Source organism: Perna viridis, chromosome 1 (assembly GCF_037379345.1).
Source record: "Perna viridis isolate PV_CMFRI_1.1 ecotype Kerala chromosome 1, ASM3737934v1, whole genome shotgun sequence".
Classification (NCBI taxonomy): Eukaryota; Metazoa; Mollusca; class Bivalvia; order Mytilida; family Mytilidae; genus Perna; species Perna viridis.
Window position 1 is genome coordinate 49,834,734 of NC_142445.1, and position 13,670 is coordinate 49,848,403.

Sequence of the window (13,670 nt, forward strand, 5' to 3'; positions counted from 1 at the left end):
CTGGACAAACAATTTTAAGACAATGATATTGTAAATGAAAATGTCAACAAATATATTACATTATGTATGAAACCAAAAAATAACAGCTGCCAATGAACGAAACATTGTACCTGTCAATGTGTGAACACTGTGACCTTATAATGCAAACGACAATTGCCATATCTAACTTCGATAAACTTTATTCGCCCTTTCCTTCATTATTGAAAAAAAAAAGAGGAAAGTTTAACTAGCGTCCATTTCAGCTGACATAGCCAGCATAAAGTGTACTGCAAAATATGGATAAATATGGCAGGTCTTGCGTTGCTGTAATAGATCACAAATATGTAAAAAGTACCGTTATTGTTCTACAGTGGATTCCGCTTAATTGCATAGCCTATTTGCCAGTAAAAATTATGCAAATAACCGGGCTATTCTTATAACCGAAATTACGATTTTACCAGGAGGTGTGAGTTCAGGTAAGACAACGATACTGTGGATCAACCATGGATATCACTGTTCAACATTTCTGATCTGGTATTTAATTGTTATAGACCTTTTTATTGTATTGTTCTTTTATCAATAAATAATAATATATATTGTGTTTGTCTTGTTTATTGACCTTCTTTACGTTGTGTGTATTTATAAGTAAAACCACGTGTTTCTCATCTATAAATAGTCAAGTAATTTCCTTACCTTTCTACGAAAGCAAATCCCATATTTCATATTTCAGCCAGGATTCAGTGTAATATTCATCAATGTTTGCAGTTTGTGGGCTTTTGAAATGGTCTGTGTTTTTATTCCTCTGTTCATTGTACACTGATAGTTGTGTATTATACGCGTCATTGACCTCGATATATTCCTATGAAGTGTGGATAGTATGGGGCACCTTAGGGTAGTTGAATTTCATTAGACATTGTACTGAATGAACGACTTTTAATTTTCGCATAATATTTATGCCTAGTAACCCAAGCTCACTCAAAACTGTTCAGCTCATTAAAGAAAATTAAATTTACATTGATAATCATTTGTAGTCGGAAGAATTTAAATAGGGACAAAAACTACCCCAAGCCGAACCTCAAGCCGCATCATAAGGTGATGTTCGGCATGTCGTCAGAAGTCATTGTTCACCTAGGTGCTTGTTTATTTTAATGTAATTAGAAATCATTTATATTGTCTTTTATGTCCATGATTTTTTTAATCCATTATTAACACCTCCTGATTGATGATAATCTAGTTTTTACAACAATAAATATGATTGACATATTTATGACCCGAAGGCTTAAAATAGAATTTGGGACAACCTGTCTTTACCTGGACGACGCAAAATTCTCTATGCAATAAACCGAAATGCACCTCCAAGGCCTATGCAAATAAGCGATTTTTTCCCTAATAGAATAATAGGAAATGGTTTTGTGCAGGAGAAAATTATGCTAATAACCGAAATATGCGATATGCGATTAAGTGGAGTCGACTGTATTAGAATCGAAATAAATCACAGAAACTCAATTTTATCATTGTTTTACCACAGGTTGACTATTTATGCTGATATTTACCCCTTGCTATCGGTTGGGGTAAAATAATGTGGTGTAAATGGTCAGCCTGTGGTGAAACAATGATAAAATTGAGTTTCCATGATTTATTTCTTAATTAAAAGCTAAATGTATCTTTATTGTTATATCTTTCTAGATGTTAAGGTTAGAATCATCTGATGTTCTCTCTCCTTTACCCATTCCGTGGGATGAAATGTTGAGTAGGTATGCACAGTTACTTCAGCAAGAAATCCTTTGTACTAATTTGGTAAGTTGATACAATGTATTTTGCCATTCACAGATATCTTGTGTTCATTGCCTTCCACAACTCTTATTATTTAAGACCAAAATTGTAGTAGTTTTTTTTATGTAGTTCTGCACACTCTGTTCATAATAGATTTTGCTTCAATCCTGTATTTTAATTGATGGTGATTTAAATAGCTATAATTTAGTCATCTAACTTCCAGGAACAAACTGGAGATGCCTCCTTAATTGCTGCTGTTATAAAAGCAATTATTAAAGAACTCTCAAATGAAATGAAAAATATCAACCATTTTAAGACATTAATACAAGAATTCTCAGAAATAAAATCAGGAATAGAGCCATGGCTTACTGCTAAACCAAACACAGAAGAGCTTACACAGATCAAAAAGACGATAAGAGGGCTAAAATCTAAACTTCGTCATAAAGAGGCAGATAGACAAGACTTAGAGGAGGTAAGAATGTGAAGGTTAGAAGTTCTATGAAATAAGGTTGGTAGATTTTTGACTTGGAATTTTGAGAATCTGAAGAAACGAGTCAGAAATACATGTAGGTTTAAAACAGAAAATTTGTAAAATAAATCCTTATGTGCAAGGCGTCAAACTGATTTATGAGCATTAAAGGTGTAGGACCTGGTGCAATTTAAAACCAAAAGGTTCAGTGTCAATTGTCCTTTCTAGGATGCCTGTTTAAATGTTGCCATGTCCTTGACCCACATAATACTAAGTTCAAGGATTCTTATTTCAAAAAGATGTGTCCCAAGTATTGGGTCCTCTTATCTTTACCGTTTGTGGCTGTTTCAATATTGTCCTGTTAATACACATCAAAAGTAAAGTTAATAATTGCTTAATTTTCCGTTTGGTTGTTATTTGACTAAATACACTTTTATAGCTGAACAATTAACACTTGTATTAATTTTTACATCTTCTGACATTGGGAAATTAACATTTCAGGCTGGTGAATCGGAAGAAGAGGAACTTACATCAGTAAAATCAGAAATAAAATCCCTTAAAACTGATCTACACAAATCTTTGCTAGAACAGGAGAAGACTCTAGTAAGTAGTTGATGGAAATAAATCTTATTCACAATTTAATCATGAACTGTCACTTTCTTAGCGGGACACTTTTTATTGAGTATCTAACATCAGTAACATCAGGCCACCTTTTGACCTAAATACATGTAGAAAGCCTAGAAAAATTCTTTAACATATTAGCTTTACAGATATATTTTAGTATTAAATGTCGAATTTACTATACAAATCTATGATCTTTTATCTGTAACTTGTCTAAATCATTAACAAAAACAGGAAATTTGAAATTGTTGTGATCAAATCAAACTAGAAATTGGTAGTGATCAAATCAAACTAGAAATTGCATTCTAAGACATATTACAAGCTATTACAGTGTAAGAATTTGTAGTTTATGTGTTAAGGTCAAACTACGATCTCGAATTCCATATAAAATGTTACATTTCAATTGAAATCTTTCCTTGTGTAACGAAATCCTTGAAATATTGATAATTTGGCAAACCCATAATAATTGATACCATGAAGAAAAGTACTTTCAAAGCATTTTGTTATATGTGTACAATAATGTGTGCTTACAATTGTGTTTTCCAGTTAAGTATAGCCAAAGCCACTACAGAACATTTCCCTGAGTTGCTATGCCAATTTGAAGATCTTGGTATTAAGTCTCTATTGGTATGTACTAGAGATTTGGGTTATTAACTTTGCTTACTTAGAACTTCATTTTTACCACATACATACATTGAAACCTGTCTAAAGCAAACTCAGATAAATTGGAAAACCTGTCTAATCCAAACCTTGAATTATCTGAAAACCTGTCTAACCCAGACACTATTTAAAGTCCTTTTGTATCAGTTCAGATATATTTTGAACCTTGGTAAACCAAGCACCTGTCTAAAATGAACTAATTTGGTTTAGAAAGATGTATATATGTAGAAAATCTTTGGGACCTTCAGTTTACCATGTACTTCAAATTATTTTAATCAGTGTACAGAAACTTGTCCAGTTTAAAGGTAAAAAAATTTTAATTGTACTTGAAATTATAGTCTTATATATTATTGGTCTTCTAATAAACTGTCAGGTTTTTGCAAAATAAGCTCATAACTCTTCATCTACCTATTGCATAGCCTTTTCTGCGCATTATTTGTTGACTTAAAGTTCATATAGTTTTGTCCAAATCGTCTATTTAGGAATGTTTTGATATAGATTAATTTGTGTGGACTTTTTTCACCTTTCAGGCTTATAATGGGTTAGTTACTGCTGGAAGAGATTTAGATCAGTATACCTTGACAACAGTATCCTGGAGGGAAGGATTGTCATTGACAGAGTTCGCTGGGGAACCCGTGTATTTACAGGTAAAATACTGTCAGGTAGTTCTATATAATAATATTGTGATAAGCAGAGTAGGAAGGGATCACAAGCCTTGTGGTTATTTTTGCTTATTTTTTGCAAAGGATTATCAAAAACCCATGTATGATCTTGATTATGTAGGCCTCTGTGTTTGAGATGTCATACATGCTCTTCATGTTTATTTGTTGTATTTCAGGAATATTTAGTGGGTGACACAGACCATTTAGACAGAGAAATGTTTATAAAGAATGTCAGCCGTTTTAAAGAGGTCACATGTACATGTCAGCAGCTACCATATATACAGAATGTGTTTTTCCTAAAAGTAAGATATGTCTGGTTTTATACACTCATCTTTGTAAGGGACATACTTTTCTTTTGTACACCTGATTTAAAGTGACAGAGGGATATGTTATCCATCCATCTGTCAATCATCCCATTTCTCTATAAGGTGTTGTCGATCTATTTTTAAACACTTGTTATTATTCATTCTTATTTTACCCCCACAAATAATGTTTTAGGGGTATATAAGAATCAACTGTCTATTTCCACATTTCTTGTAAGATTAACTCCTCTATTCTTTACTCAAGAGATTTTGCTGAAATTTATAGGAAGATTGGGCATCATTTTTGGATGTGCATATAGGAATATAAATAACTGTGAACATCTTAACTTCTTGTTAGCATAATTCCTTCTAAATCGTTAAAGGAATTTGATGAAATTTTTTGGGAAGGTTGGGCATACAGAAATATTACTGTTGGAGGACCACAAAGGGAGACCATGGAACTTAAATGATTTATATTCAACATAGTACTGCATTTGAAGCAGGTGTATTTTCTTTATTATGTTGTTCACAGTATTCCTAGGTTTCTTAGAATTAATATTTATTGTGTAGTATAGATGTACATTCTGTACTGCCATTTTGTTTGTATTCTATTTCTAGAATCATAACTGTAAACCATTTTATAGTATTTATAGGTTTCAATGGAAATATATCTTGAATTTTGTTATTGTGTCAGAGGCATGAACTTGTTAATTTAGATTTATCATTAAACAATGTTCTAGGATTCTACTTTCCTGTCACCTTGGGCTAGTGCAATTTTGGTCTGGTAACGTTGATTATTATGCCCCACTTTTCTTTCAGCAAGTAGAAAGCTTCATTTTCTAAAGGATTTATTAAGTTTGGAAAGCAAACTTAGTTGGCAAGTTAATCTTCCTTTGGAGCTTTCCCACGGAAAGCTAAAACTTTGAAAAATCCTAAGACACTGTTGAAGTACTTGTTTTTCTTTTGTGTGTGGCTATAATATTCTTATTTTGGCATGTGGGGTTATTGGTAGTGGACATTGACTCACATTTTTTTTTCTTTAACAGCTATCTGAATCAAAGGTCCTCAATGAAGTTTATTTCATATTGTTTTCCCCTTTGTTCAGTATTTTGGTAGCTTTCATTTATATAACATGTATTAATTTTCTAACAACTTGTTCTGTCATTTTTGCAATATTAATCCATAATAAATAAGGGTTAATGCATGAATATTGGTGAACATAAGTAGTGTTAAATATTGCACAAGTTTGCAAGGGATAATATCCCCAAATTTCCATGCAATAAACCTTGAAACACTTTTTCATATCCCCTACAATGGAAGTTTGGGGAGGTATATAGGTTATACCTTGTCTGTCTATTCATCCATCGTCTGTGTGTCAACTATTTTCTAAGCAGTTTGCAGCATTGTTATGAAACTTGGTGTCATGCATTGTACATAACTCCTCAACGACTTGTAGGATATAGGCTGTTTGATTACCATATTTGGATGTTCATATTGTCAGGAATTTATGTTCAAAGTAAATTTGCAGTTATATTCTGTCTTCAACAAAAATAGAAATAGTACTGATTGTGGTTTAGAGTGGGTTGTTTTAAAAATGGCAGCAAAATTGTTTGTCAAAATGCTTAGTTTATCCCCCTTGAGATTTCTGTCTAATATGAATCTTGTATCCACATTGGTCCTCAAACGTACATGGTTAACGGGCTGCAGGGTACTAGTCCTGTTAGGGACAATGTCTATTTGTTATTGGTAATTTCATGAATTTAATGCCATATTTTCTTTCTGTCATGATTTTAAAATTAGTTCCTTTGCATTGGAACCATCAGGAAGTTATGAGTGGGATTAATAGCCATTAAAAACCAACACTCAACTTGACATGGATGAACTAATGAGAATGTGTGAATAATTGTTATGTTTTAATAATTGCCTGAAACTCTTAACAGGTAATTACATTTTTGATTTTGTGTTGTAGAATGATAGATTAGGCTATGTACAGATGAAGTTACCTGAAGTTACTCCTTTATTAGAAATTGTTAAATCTCAATTAGATATTCAGGTCAGTACATTTTGAATGGTGGGATTTCTGTGAAGTTATGCCATCATTTATAATTGATAACCATAGCCCTAGAAGATGCTTTGAGAACAGGTAAAGAATTTTTTTGTGAACTTTATACTATTGCTTAGTACTACTCAATATAGAATTTAGCACATTCCCATTTGTAGCTCTAAAGGTATGCAATCAATGTTTATTTAGAAAAGAATTACATGAGAACTGAGCAAAATATTTTATGCAGATTTTTTTATATTGTTTTAGTAGTATTAAATGACACTTGAAGCTTGATTTTTAGCAATTTTCCAGTTGTGCTGTGTTTAACTTGTGACTAGACATGTTGTGTGTGTCTGTGTGTCTGTGTCTGTCTGTCTGTCTGTCTGTGCGCGCGCGCGCGCGCAATGAGGCAGGGTATCAATTTTTTTTAACTGTGGGTTTTAATTAATTCTTACAATTTCCATCTAAATTTCAATTTGTAGTTACGCCAAAAGATAATAGAGAATATAGCCAAAGCAGTGCAGTGTTTACATGAAGGTCATATTATCCATGGAGAAATCAGCCCCACTAATATAGGCTATACAACAGATGGTCAGGTTGTTTTGATGTGTCCAGATCTTTCTAGATCAGTGGTGAGTATGTGGAAGTTACTACCTACAACCTTTTATTGACTAACATATATAACTGAAGCATGAATCCGGAAACAATCAAGAGTGCCAGTCATTGACCGACAAATTTTGCAAATGACCGACAACCATTTTCCAATATCGGACATAAAAAATTGTCAACTTTTATAAATAACAGTCTGCATGGTTTTATTAGCGTATAAACATCTTGCCTACCAGTCTCCTAATTGTTTATTGGAAATTGATTGATGGGTGTGTGTTAATTTTAGCCGATGTGCAGCCACCTGTGACAGTGATTCACCTGTAACTGATTAGTTGGTTGCATAATTAAATTAACGGTACACGTGCAGCCCCATTGCGTAAACAAATTAACTGAAGTAACTCGGAAATCTTCATACTTTTATTAGTTAATTAATAAAGAAAAAAGATCAACAAGTCCACCATTTTCCTGCCGATCTTACAGAAGTAACAAAAGCACATGGAACTGAAACTACAAATCAGTTGTAGTTTGTAATTATAAATTCATCAATTGAATCGTTTTAACACAGAAGTCAATTAAAAAATACATACAAAATGTGTATTTTTATTCATCACTTGAAAGTTTTTGGCTAATTGCCTGTGTGATGAAAAAGTCCGAGAGATACGATGTTTTATTTACATGTTTGAACGTCCACATGTGATCGAAAAACCGAACTCGTTCACTCACTCTGATATTTTATAAAGACAGAGTATGTGATGAAATAACACATTTCCAATATTTATCTTAAAATAACTACATGCAAACGTTTTAAGTTAATTTTCGATCTGAGCATGTAAAAGACTGACAAAACGTCTGCTGAAATTTGATGTAATGTCCGGCATGGGCTGTCAAAATTTCCAGACCCTTGAGCTGAAGTATAAGCAATAGATGAGGAAACAAATCATTTATACCCCAACTTAGTGGATGGTATGTACTGGTCAGAGAGTAGATTTCGCCATTTTCAAGACAGAAGCCATTCTTACTCACCAAAATTTTATTCCTGAATGAAAATTGTTGATTGTGATCAACGAATCAGCAATCTGTTAGACATTTTTCCTTAAATTTTGGACATGAATTTGTTTCACAAGAGAGGATGACAAATCAGTAGGCGAGAATTACTTGCTGGTGAGAACTACTCCTTGACCAGTAATGATGGTAGTGTCTGTTTAACTGTTTGTCTATCCACATTTCCTTTAGTTTTTTAGTGCATCTTATCACTGCCACTTGATATTTTGATATAACTTTAAATAGGTAGGCCATGTTTGTGAGATTTGATTTCAAATTTCCTGTTTGATGACTTTGTTTATACATATGTATTGTGATTATATGGTAACTTGGATAGGGAGAGGAGGTATTCTTCAGTGAGCTATGCTTTAAGTTTTTCTAATGAATAGTTTTCCTTTGAAGTAATTAATGTGAAGTTTTGTCAAAAATGAAACATGTTAAATTTTATCATCATATATAATCATCACACTAATATATATAGGACAAATCCTGAAATGTTACACCCGGTTACCTAAAGAATCTTAAATTCAGATTTCCTACAAATTCTTTCTCAAGTCAAATTTGGACCAATCAAATCATGAAATTTAAGATTCAAGGAAAAATTCCATGTTTTGAGGAAAATCTCAGTTCAAATTTTTTTTTTATGATTCTCTGGTGTTGTTATAAACAAACATGTGAAGTCTGGTTGTCATCAAGGATACATGTGAAGTCTGGGACAGCTTATAAAGCCAATATGAACTAGAGAATCCAACCAAGGGAGTTGTCATCGCTTTGCCCAGTGCAAATTTAAAATATGATCTGGGTTGTTAAATATCTAATCTTTTATTTTCATTTGTAGGAAGATCGATTAAAGAAACCATACACAGCAGAGAATGGTTTACAGTTTCGTTGTCCAGAAGTTGCCTGTGGTAGAAGTAATGGAACTAAAGCTACTGATATGTACTGTCTAGGATTGGTTATATTATGGGTACCTAAATATACTTATATATATATATGCAAGTTTATCTATCTTTTCTTTGGGTAAATCAAATTATGTTTGTGACTGTCAGAATGGTGTTTTTACAAATCTTAATCGAAATAATTTGAATGATACTCTTCAAAGTCGTATGAATTACTCATGTAAGGAGAATAAAGCAGTAATTTTGTTATCTTTTGTAGCTTTACTTTCCATCCCTACCTATTCCATTCAAAGCTGATGGCTATCTGAGATTAAATGACCTTCAAATGGTAAGGATATTTCAATTCTGTACTAGGTTGTACTGCTGCATACCCATGCATTTGTGAGTAACTGGAAAAACCTTTGGGAGGAAGTTAAATAAGAATGTTTTGTTTGATTCAAGGAAGATCATGATGTTTTCATTATTTTCTTTTTTTTTTGTATTTAAGAATGATATGATTTTAACAATAAAAAGTGGGTACTTATGTGTAGCTGTTTATTAATTGGTTGAAGTTGGTATTATGTATATTTTGATGCTAGCTTTAGATAAAAAAGGACTGATTAAATCTTACTATGGTTCATTGTTTGGCAGTATGAATACCGTATATACTCGAGTGTAAGTCGATCTGCCATTAAGTCAGACCACCCTTTGCAGTTCAAAATTTCTGGAACCTAGCCTCGACCCGCTTATATGTCAGACTGATTTGACAGCTGCATAAAAGGCCAGTATTGTGGCAAAATAAAGACTTTTAACAGTAAAGATTCTTTTACTGCATCATATTTTAGCTGTGAAAGGTAGAAGATGAAGAGATTCTTCCTGAAACTGACATCCACAATTTAAACATTGGGGTAAACCACACCAGTATGGCTGTTCAAAGTTGGTGTAATGCTCATGTCAATTTTCAAGGTTTTGACATTTTCAAGCTGAAAATTTTAGTTCTTATGTCAAAACCCTTCACAGCAGTTAAAATTTTTTGTCTCAGAAATGGACTTGTAGGCGAGTATATACAATACCACCAGTCTGAGAAAAGGACTTGAAGCACAAATTTGCTCAGAAATTCTCTCAATTATTAAAATATCTTTGTTAATATATTCGTTGTGTTATTGTTTTACAGGATCCCCAAATTGCCACATTGTTATATAACCTGTTAAGTAACCCTGACTGTCGATATCGTGCCACCCAGGTGCTGGCTTGTGACTACTTCAAAGCTGATATGTCATTACCACTATCAAATCAGTCAGATTCTAGGTAGGTTGTTAAAAATATAAGAACTTTCTCAAGGAAATAAAAGTGAATCAATAAAAAAGTCTAAAGTATTTAAATTTTCAGGGAAATGTTTGGCTTTTGAAGGATATAAATCCAAAAGAAGTTATTTATTTCCACATCCTGTTATAAACCAGTATATATATGTTATTTTTTTTTTTATGAAAGTGGAGTTAAAAATAAGTATGCAATCATAATCATGTTAATGTTTATTCAAATAAAAGTATGCGAAAAATTTAATTTAAAAAAATTACGTTTCCTTACATAATGTTATCCAGATGTGTAAAGTCACAAACAGTGTGCCTCTATGATGTTGATAACAAGACCTGAACTGGAAAAGAAATACTGAATTGCTACCGTACATTTAAAGACACTCTAGTAGAAATAGGGGGATATGGGCTCATAATCCCTTTCAGTGTTCTTTATTCCCTGTATAGTAGAAGTCCTGTATTTTCATCTAAACATATGATGCCTTTATACAATATGAATAATTTATATAAAAAAAACAGCTACTGAGGTGTTATCTATTTGTAGTACTGAAGACAGTCAGGAAGGCTCAGTTTGTACAGTGATAGACAATTCTCTGCCTCCTTGTGAAGACATTATAACAGTGAGTGAACAGGCTGAAGAATCATTTTCGTCCATTGATGTGGTGCAGTCTGAGGAAACATACTCATCTATAAATGGTGATGAACCACCAGAGAACTTTCATCCTGTTGAACACACTTTCCCTGTTATATCTCAGTTTAATCCATCAGAGATCACTACAAACCAAGGTGGGGAAGATGGCATGTTTGCTAATAGTGCTGAAATGTTGGCCAATTGTCTTTCACAGTTGCCTCCCTTGTCAGACCTGCCAGGACTTCCTGATTCTGATCAAGAAAGATTTAAGACTCCAACTCAGGATGAGTCTGATGAACAGTCACAGTCTGAAGATGTCTGTCCTCCTCTTTCTGAGGATGGAGATAGAAAAGAGATTGAGAATGAGGAGGTTGATCCATGAAATCCTAGTATAACATTCCACATACATTTGTTACCAAAATAACTTCTCTAGCTGTTGTCAACTTGTCTATTGATTCATTGGTTAATGATCACCTGGTTACTTAAGGTATAATTGTCTATTGATTCAATGGTTAATGATAACCTGGTTACTTAAGGTATAATTGTCTATTGATTCAATGGTTAATGATAACCTGGTTACTTAAGGTATAATTGTCTATTGATTCAGTATTTAATGATAACCTGGTTACTTAAGGTATAATGTCTTGAGAGTATTTTTCATGGAGTTTGGTTCGTTGTTATTTTTGACTAGGAAGTCTAATTGTGAAGCTGTAGAGACTTGTTTCATTTCAAGTTCGTTTAACTTTTGTTGTATGAAATGTGGATACCTTGATGAGCTGTGTGAGTAAGGACATAATAATCATTTACGAATTTAATCCTTGCTAGAAAACCAACTGCATACTAAGTTTCACATAACTATGGTCACTGTTTTTTGTTTGCTTTGTTTTAACATTGAGTTGGAGCTACGAAAGTAGATACTCAAAATGGAATTGATCTCTTGTAACAAGTCCATGAAAGCCATTAGTGATGTTCCATTTAAATCTACATGAGAAGGGGATGCCATTTTTTTCTTTTTCTTTTAGTGGATGGTAAAAAATATTTTTATATATATTGGTAGGCGGGTATGTTTAATAAATATAATTGTTTTTGTAGGAGTGAAATTTCATTTCTAAAATTCAATACACCTGGGAGTTGGGAGATTTTTATGCTCTGATATCTCAAAATCTAGTACTACACATGCATTTTTCAACAGATTGATAATTTTTTTAAATATTTTTTTTATTCTCGGGTTGGGGGTTAGCAACATTTTTTTTTCATATTGGGGGAGGAGGGGGGTTTCTTTTACCAGTTTCACCCCCCTCTCCTTGTAAATTTAAATGGAACAGCCCTTATATATCAGGTGACCTAAATAGCCAGGTTTTGCAGGAACTGTCAAGATCTGTTCTGTATAATAGATGCTATTTGTAGTTTCTTCTTATGTCAGTAAAAATTGATGTAAGAAGAAGGTAGAAGTAATACATTCTCTGAACATAGATCCTGTCAAGATGCTCAGTTGTTTAATTATTTTCATTTATACATGTACTTGCATTCTAATTAGAAATTCATTTTAAGGTAAAAAATCAAACCATTTCTGTGGAATTTCAACATAAACTTTCTTTTCTCCTAATTGAACCAAGGTAATTATTTTCCATTGTTTTTAAGTCACTAATAATGTGATAAGTGTCATATAATGTTAATAATCAATTTCGCTGGTACTAATTTTCATGCTTTTCAGTCCACCACGAAATTAGCGAAAAACAGTACACCTCGAAAATTAATTTGTTTACAATAAACAATTCATGTCATTTAGTGCCAGTTAGGCATTTGAGGTACTATCTGTATAATATATGTAATTTGTTTTGTGTTGAAGTTTAAATCTCAGAAGTGTGCCATTCCTACCATTATTCATGAAATTAGACATGAAAGTCATTTTTGAGTGCAGGATCATTTTCATATTGTTCATTGATCAACTGTTCCTGGTTATATACATGATTATGAAAATAAGGAAGTATGAAGATGTTTATTGAAAACTTTTTTTGCAATTTTCACTCATTTTTAAATTAAGCTAACAGAAATGAAATTAATATTTTAAATGAAGTTTCTGTCAAATTCTGTGTTATTTTATATAAAGTGATGATATGTTGATGTGATTTATCAGAAAGGTGATTTTTTGTTAATGATCTTATCTACTAGTCATAGTAACTACAAATTGTTTTAATACAGTCTTTGTCAATACTTGTTTGTTTTTACTTACCATATATATCGAAACCATATTTGCCATTTCCCAAAGTCTTCACTGATAATTTCAACATTTTAAAATAGCTTCTCTGGAATGTAGCTTGACTTAAATCTAAAGAAGACAGTTGAAAATTCTCAGATATGCAGCCCATCATTGATCACTCACTGGAAGTAACTGTCATGGAAATTTCACTTGTTTTCTGTTTAGGACAGTTTGATATAATCAACTTGTGCTACGTCAGTTATATTTGGTATGCATTTCCAATAGATCACTTTAGCACAATTCTTTATTCATTTTAAGCATATGCCGTCGCAGTCAAGGTCTATTGACTTTGAGATTTTGCCTTATTGGAACATGCCTTCGTCAGTGCTCCATATATTCACAATAAACTATATCTGAGGAATCTGTCCACTTGGGTGGTGTCAAATTATAGTATTGACATTATAAATTGTCCATAATATATGAAATTA

At 32.6% G+C, this 13,670-nt stretch overlaps 1 protein-coding gene across 3 annotated transcripts in view; it reads left to right on the forward strand.

Annotated features, from left to right (window-relative positions):
* Nucleotides 1-13,196, forward strand: part of LOC148629178 (serine/threonine-protein kinase 31-like) — a 34,806-nt gene extending 21,610 nt beyond the window's left edge. For all 3 annotated transcript variants that reach the window (XM_088545663.1, XM_088545680.1, XM_088545671.1), the window contains 12 exons: nt 1,666-1,776; nt 1,976-2,224; nt 2,723-2,824; nt 3,389-3,469; nt 4,033-4,149; nt 4,341-4,466; nt 6,436-6,519; nt 6,993-7,142; nt 8,999-9,127; nt 9,319-9,387; nt 10,213-10,346; nt 10,896-13,196. In XM_088545663.1, coding sequence (XP_088401789.1) covers nt 1,666-1,776; nt 1,976-2,224; nt 2,723-2,824; nt 3,389-3,469; nt 4,033-4,149; nt 4,341-4,466; nt 6,436-6,519; nt 6,993-7,142; nt 8,999-9,127; nt 9,319-9,387; nt 10,213-10,346; nt 10,896-11,364 — 1,821 coding nt within the window. In that variant the 3' untranslated portion in view covers nt 11,365-13,196. The remainder of the gene's footprint in view (nt 1-1,665; nt 1,777-1,975; nt 2,225-2,722; nt 2,825-3,388; nt 3,470-4,032; nt 4,150-4,340; nt 4,467-6,435; nt 6,520-6,992; nt 7,143-8,998; nt 9,128-9,318; nt 9,388-10,212; nt 10,347-10,895) is intronic.
* Nucleotides 13,197-13,670: the final 474 nt, after the last annotated feature.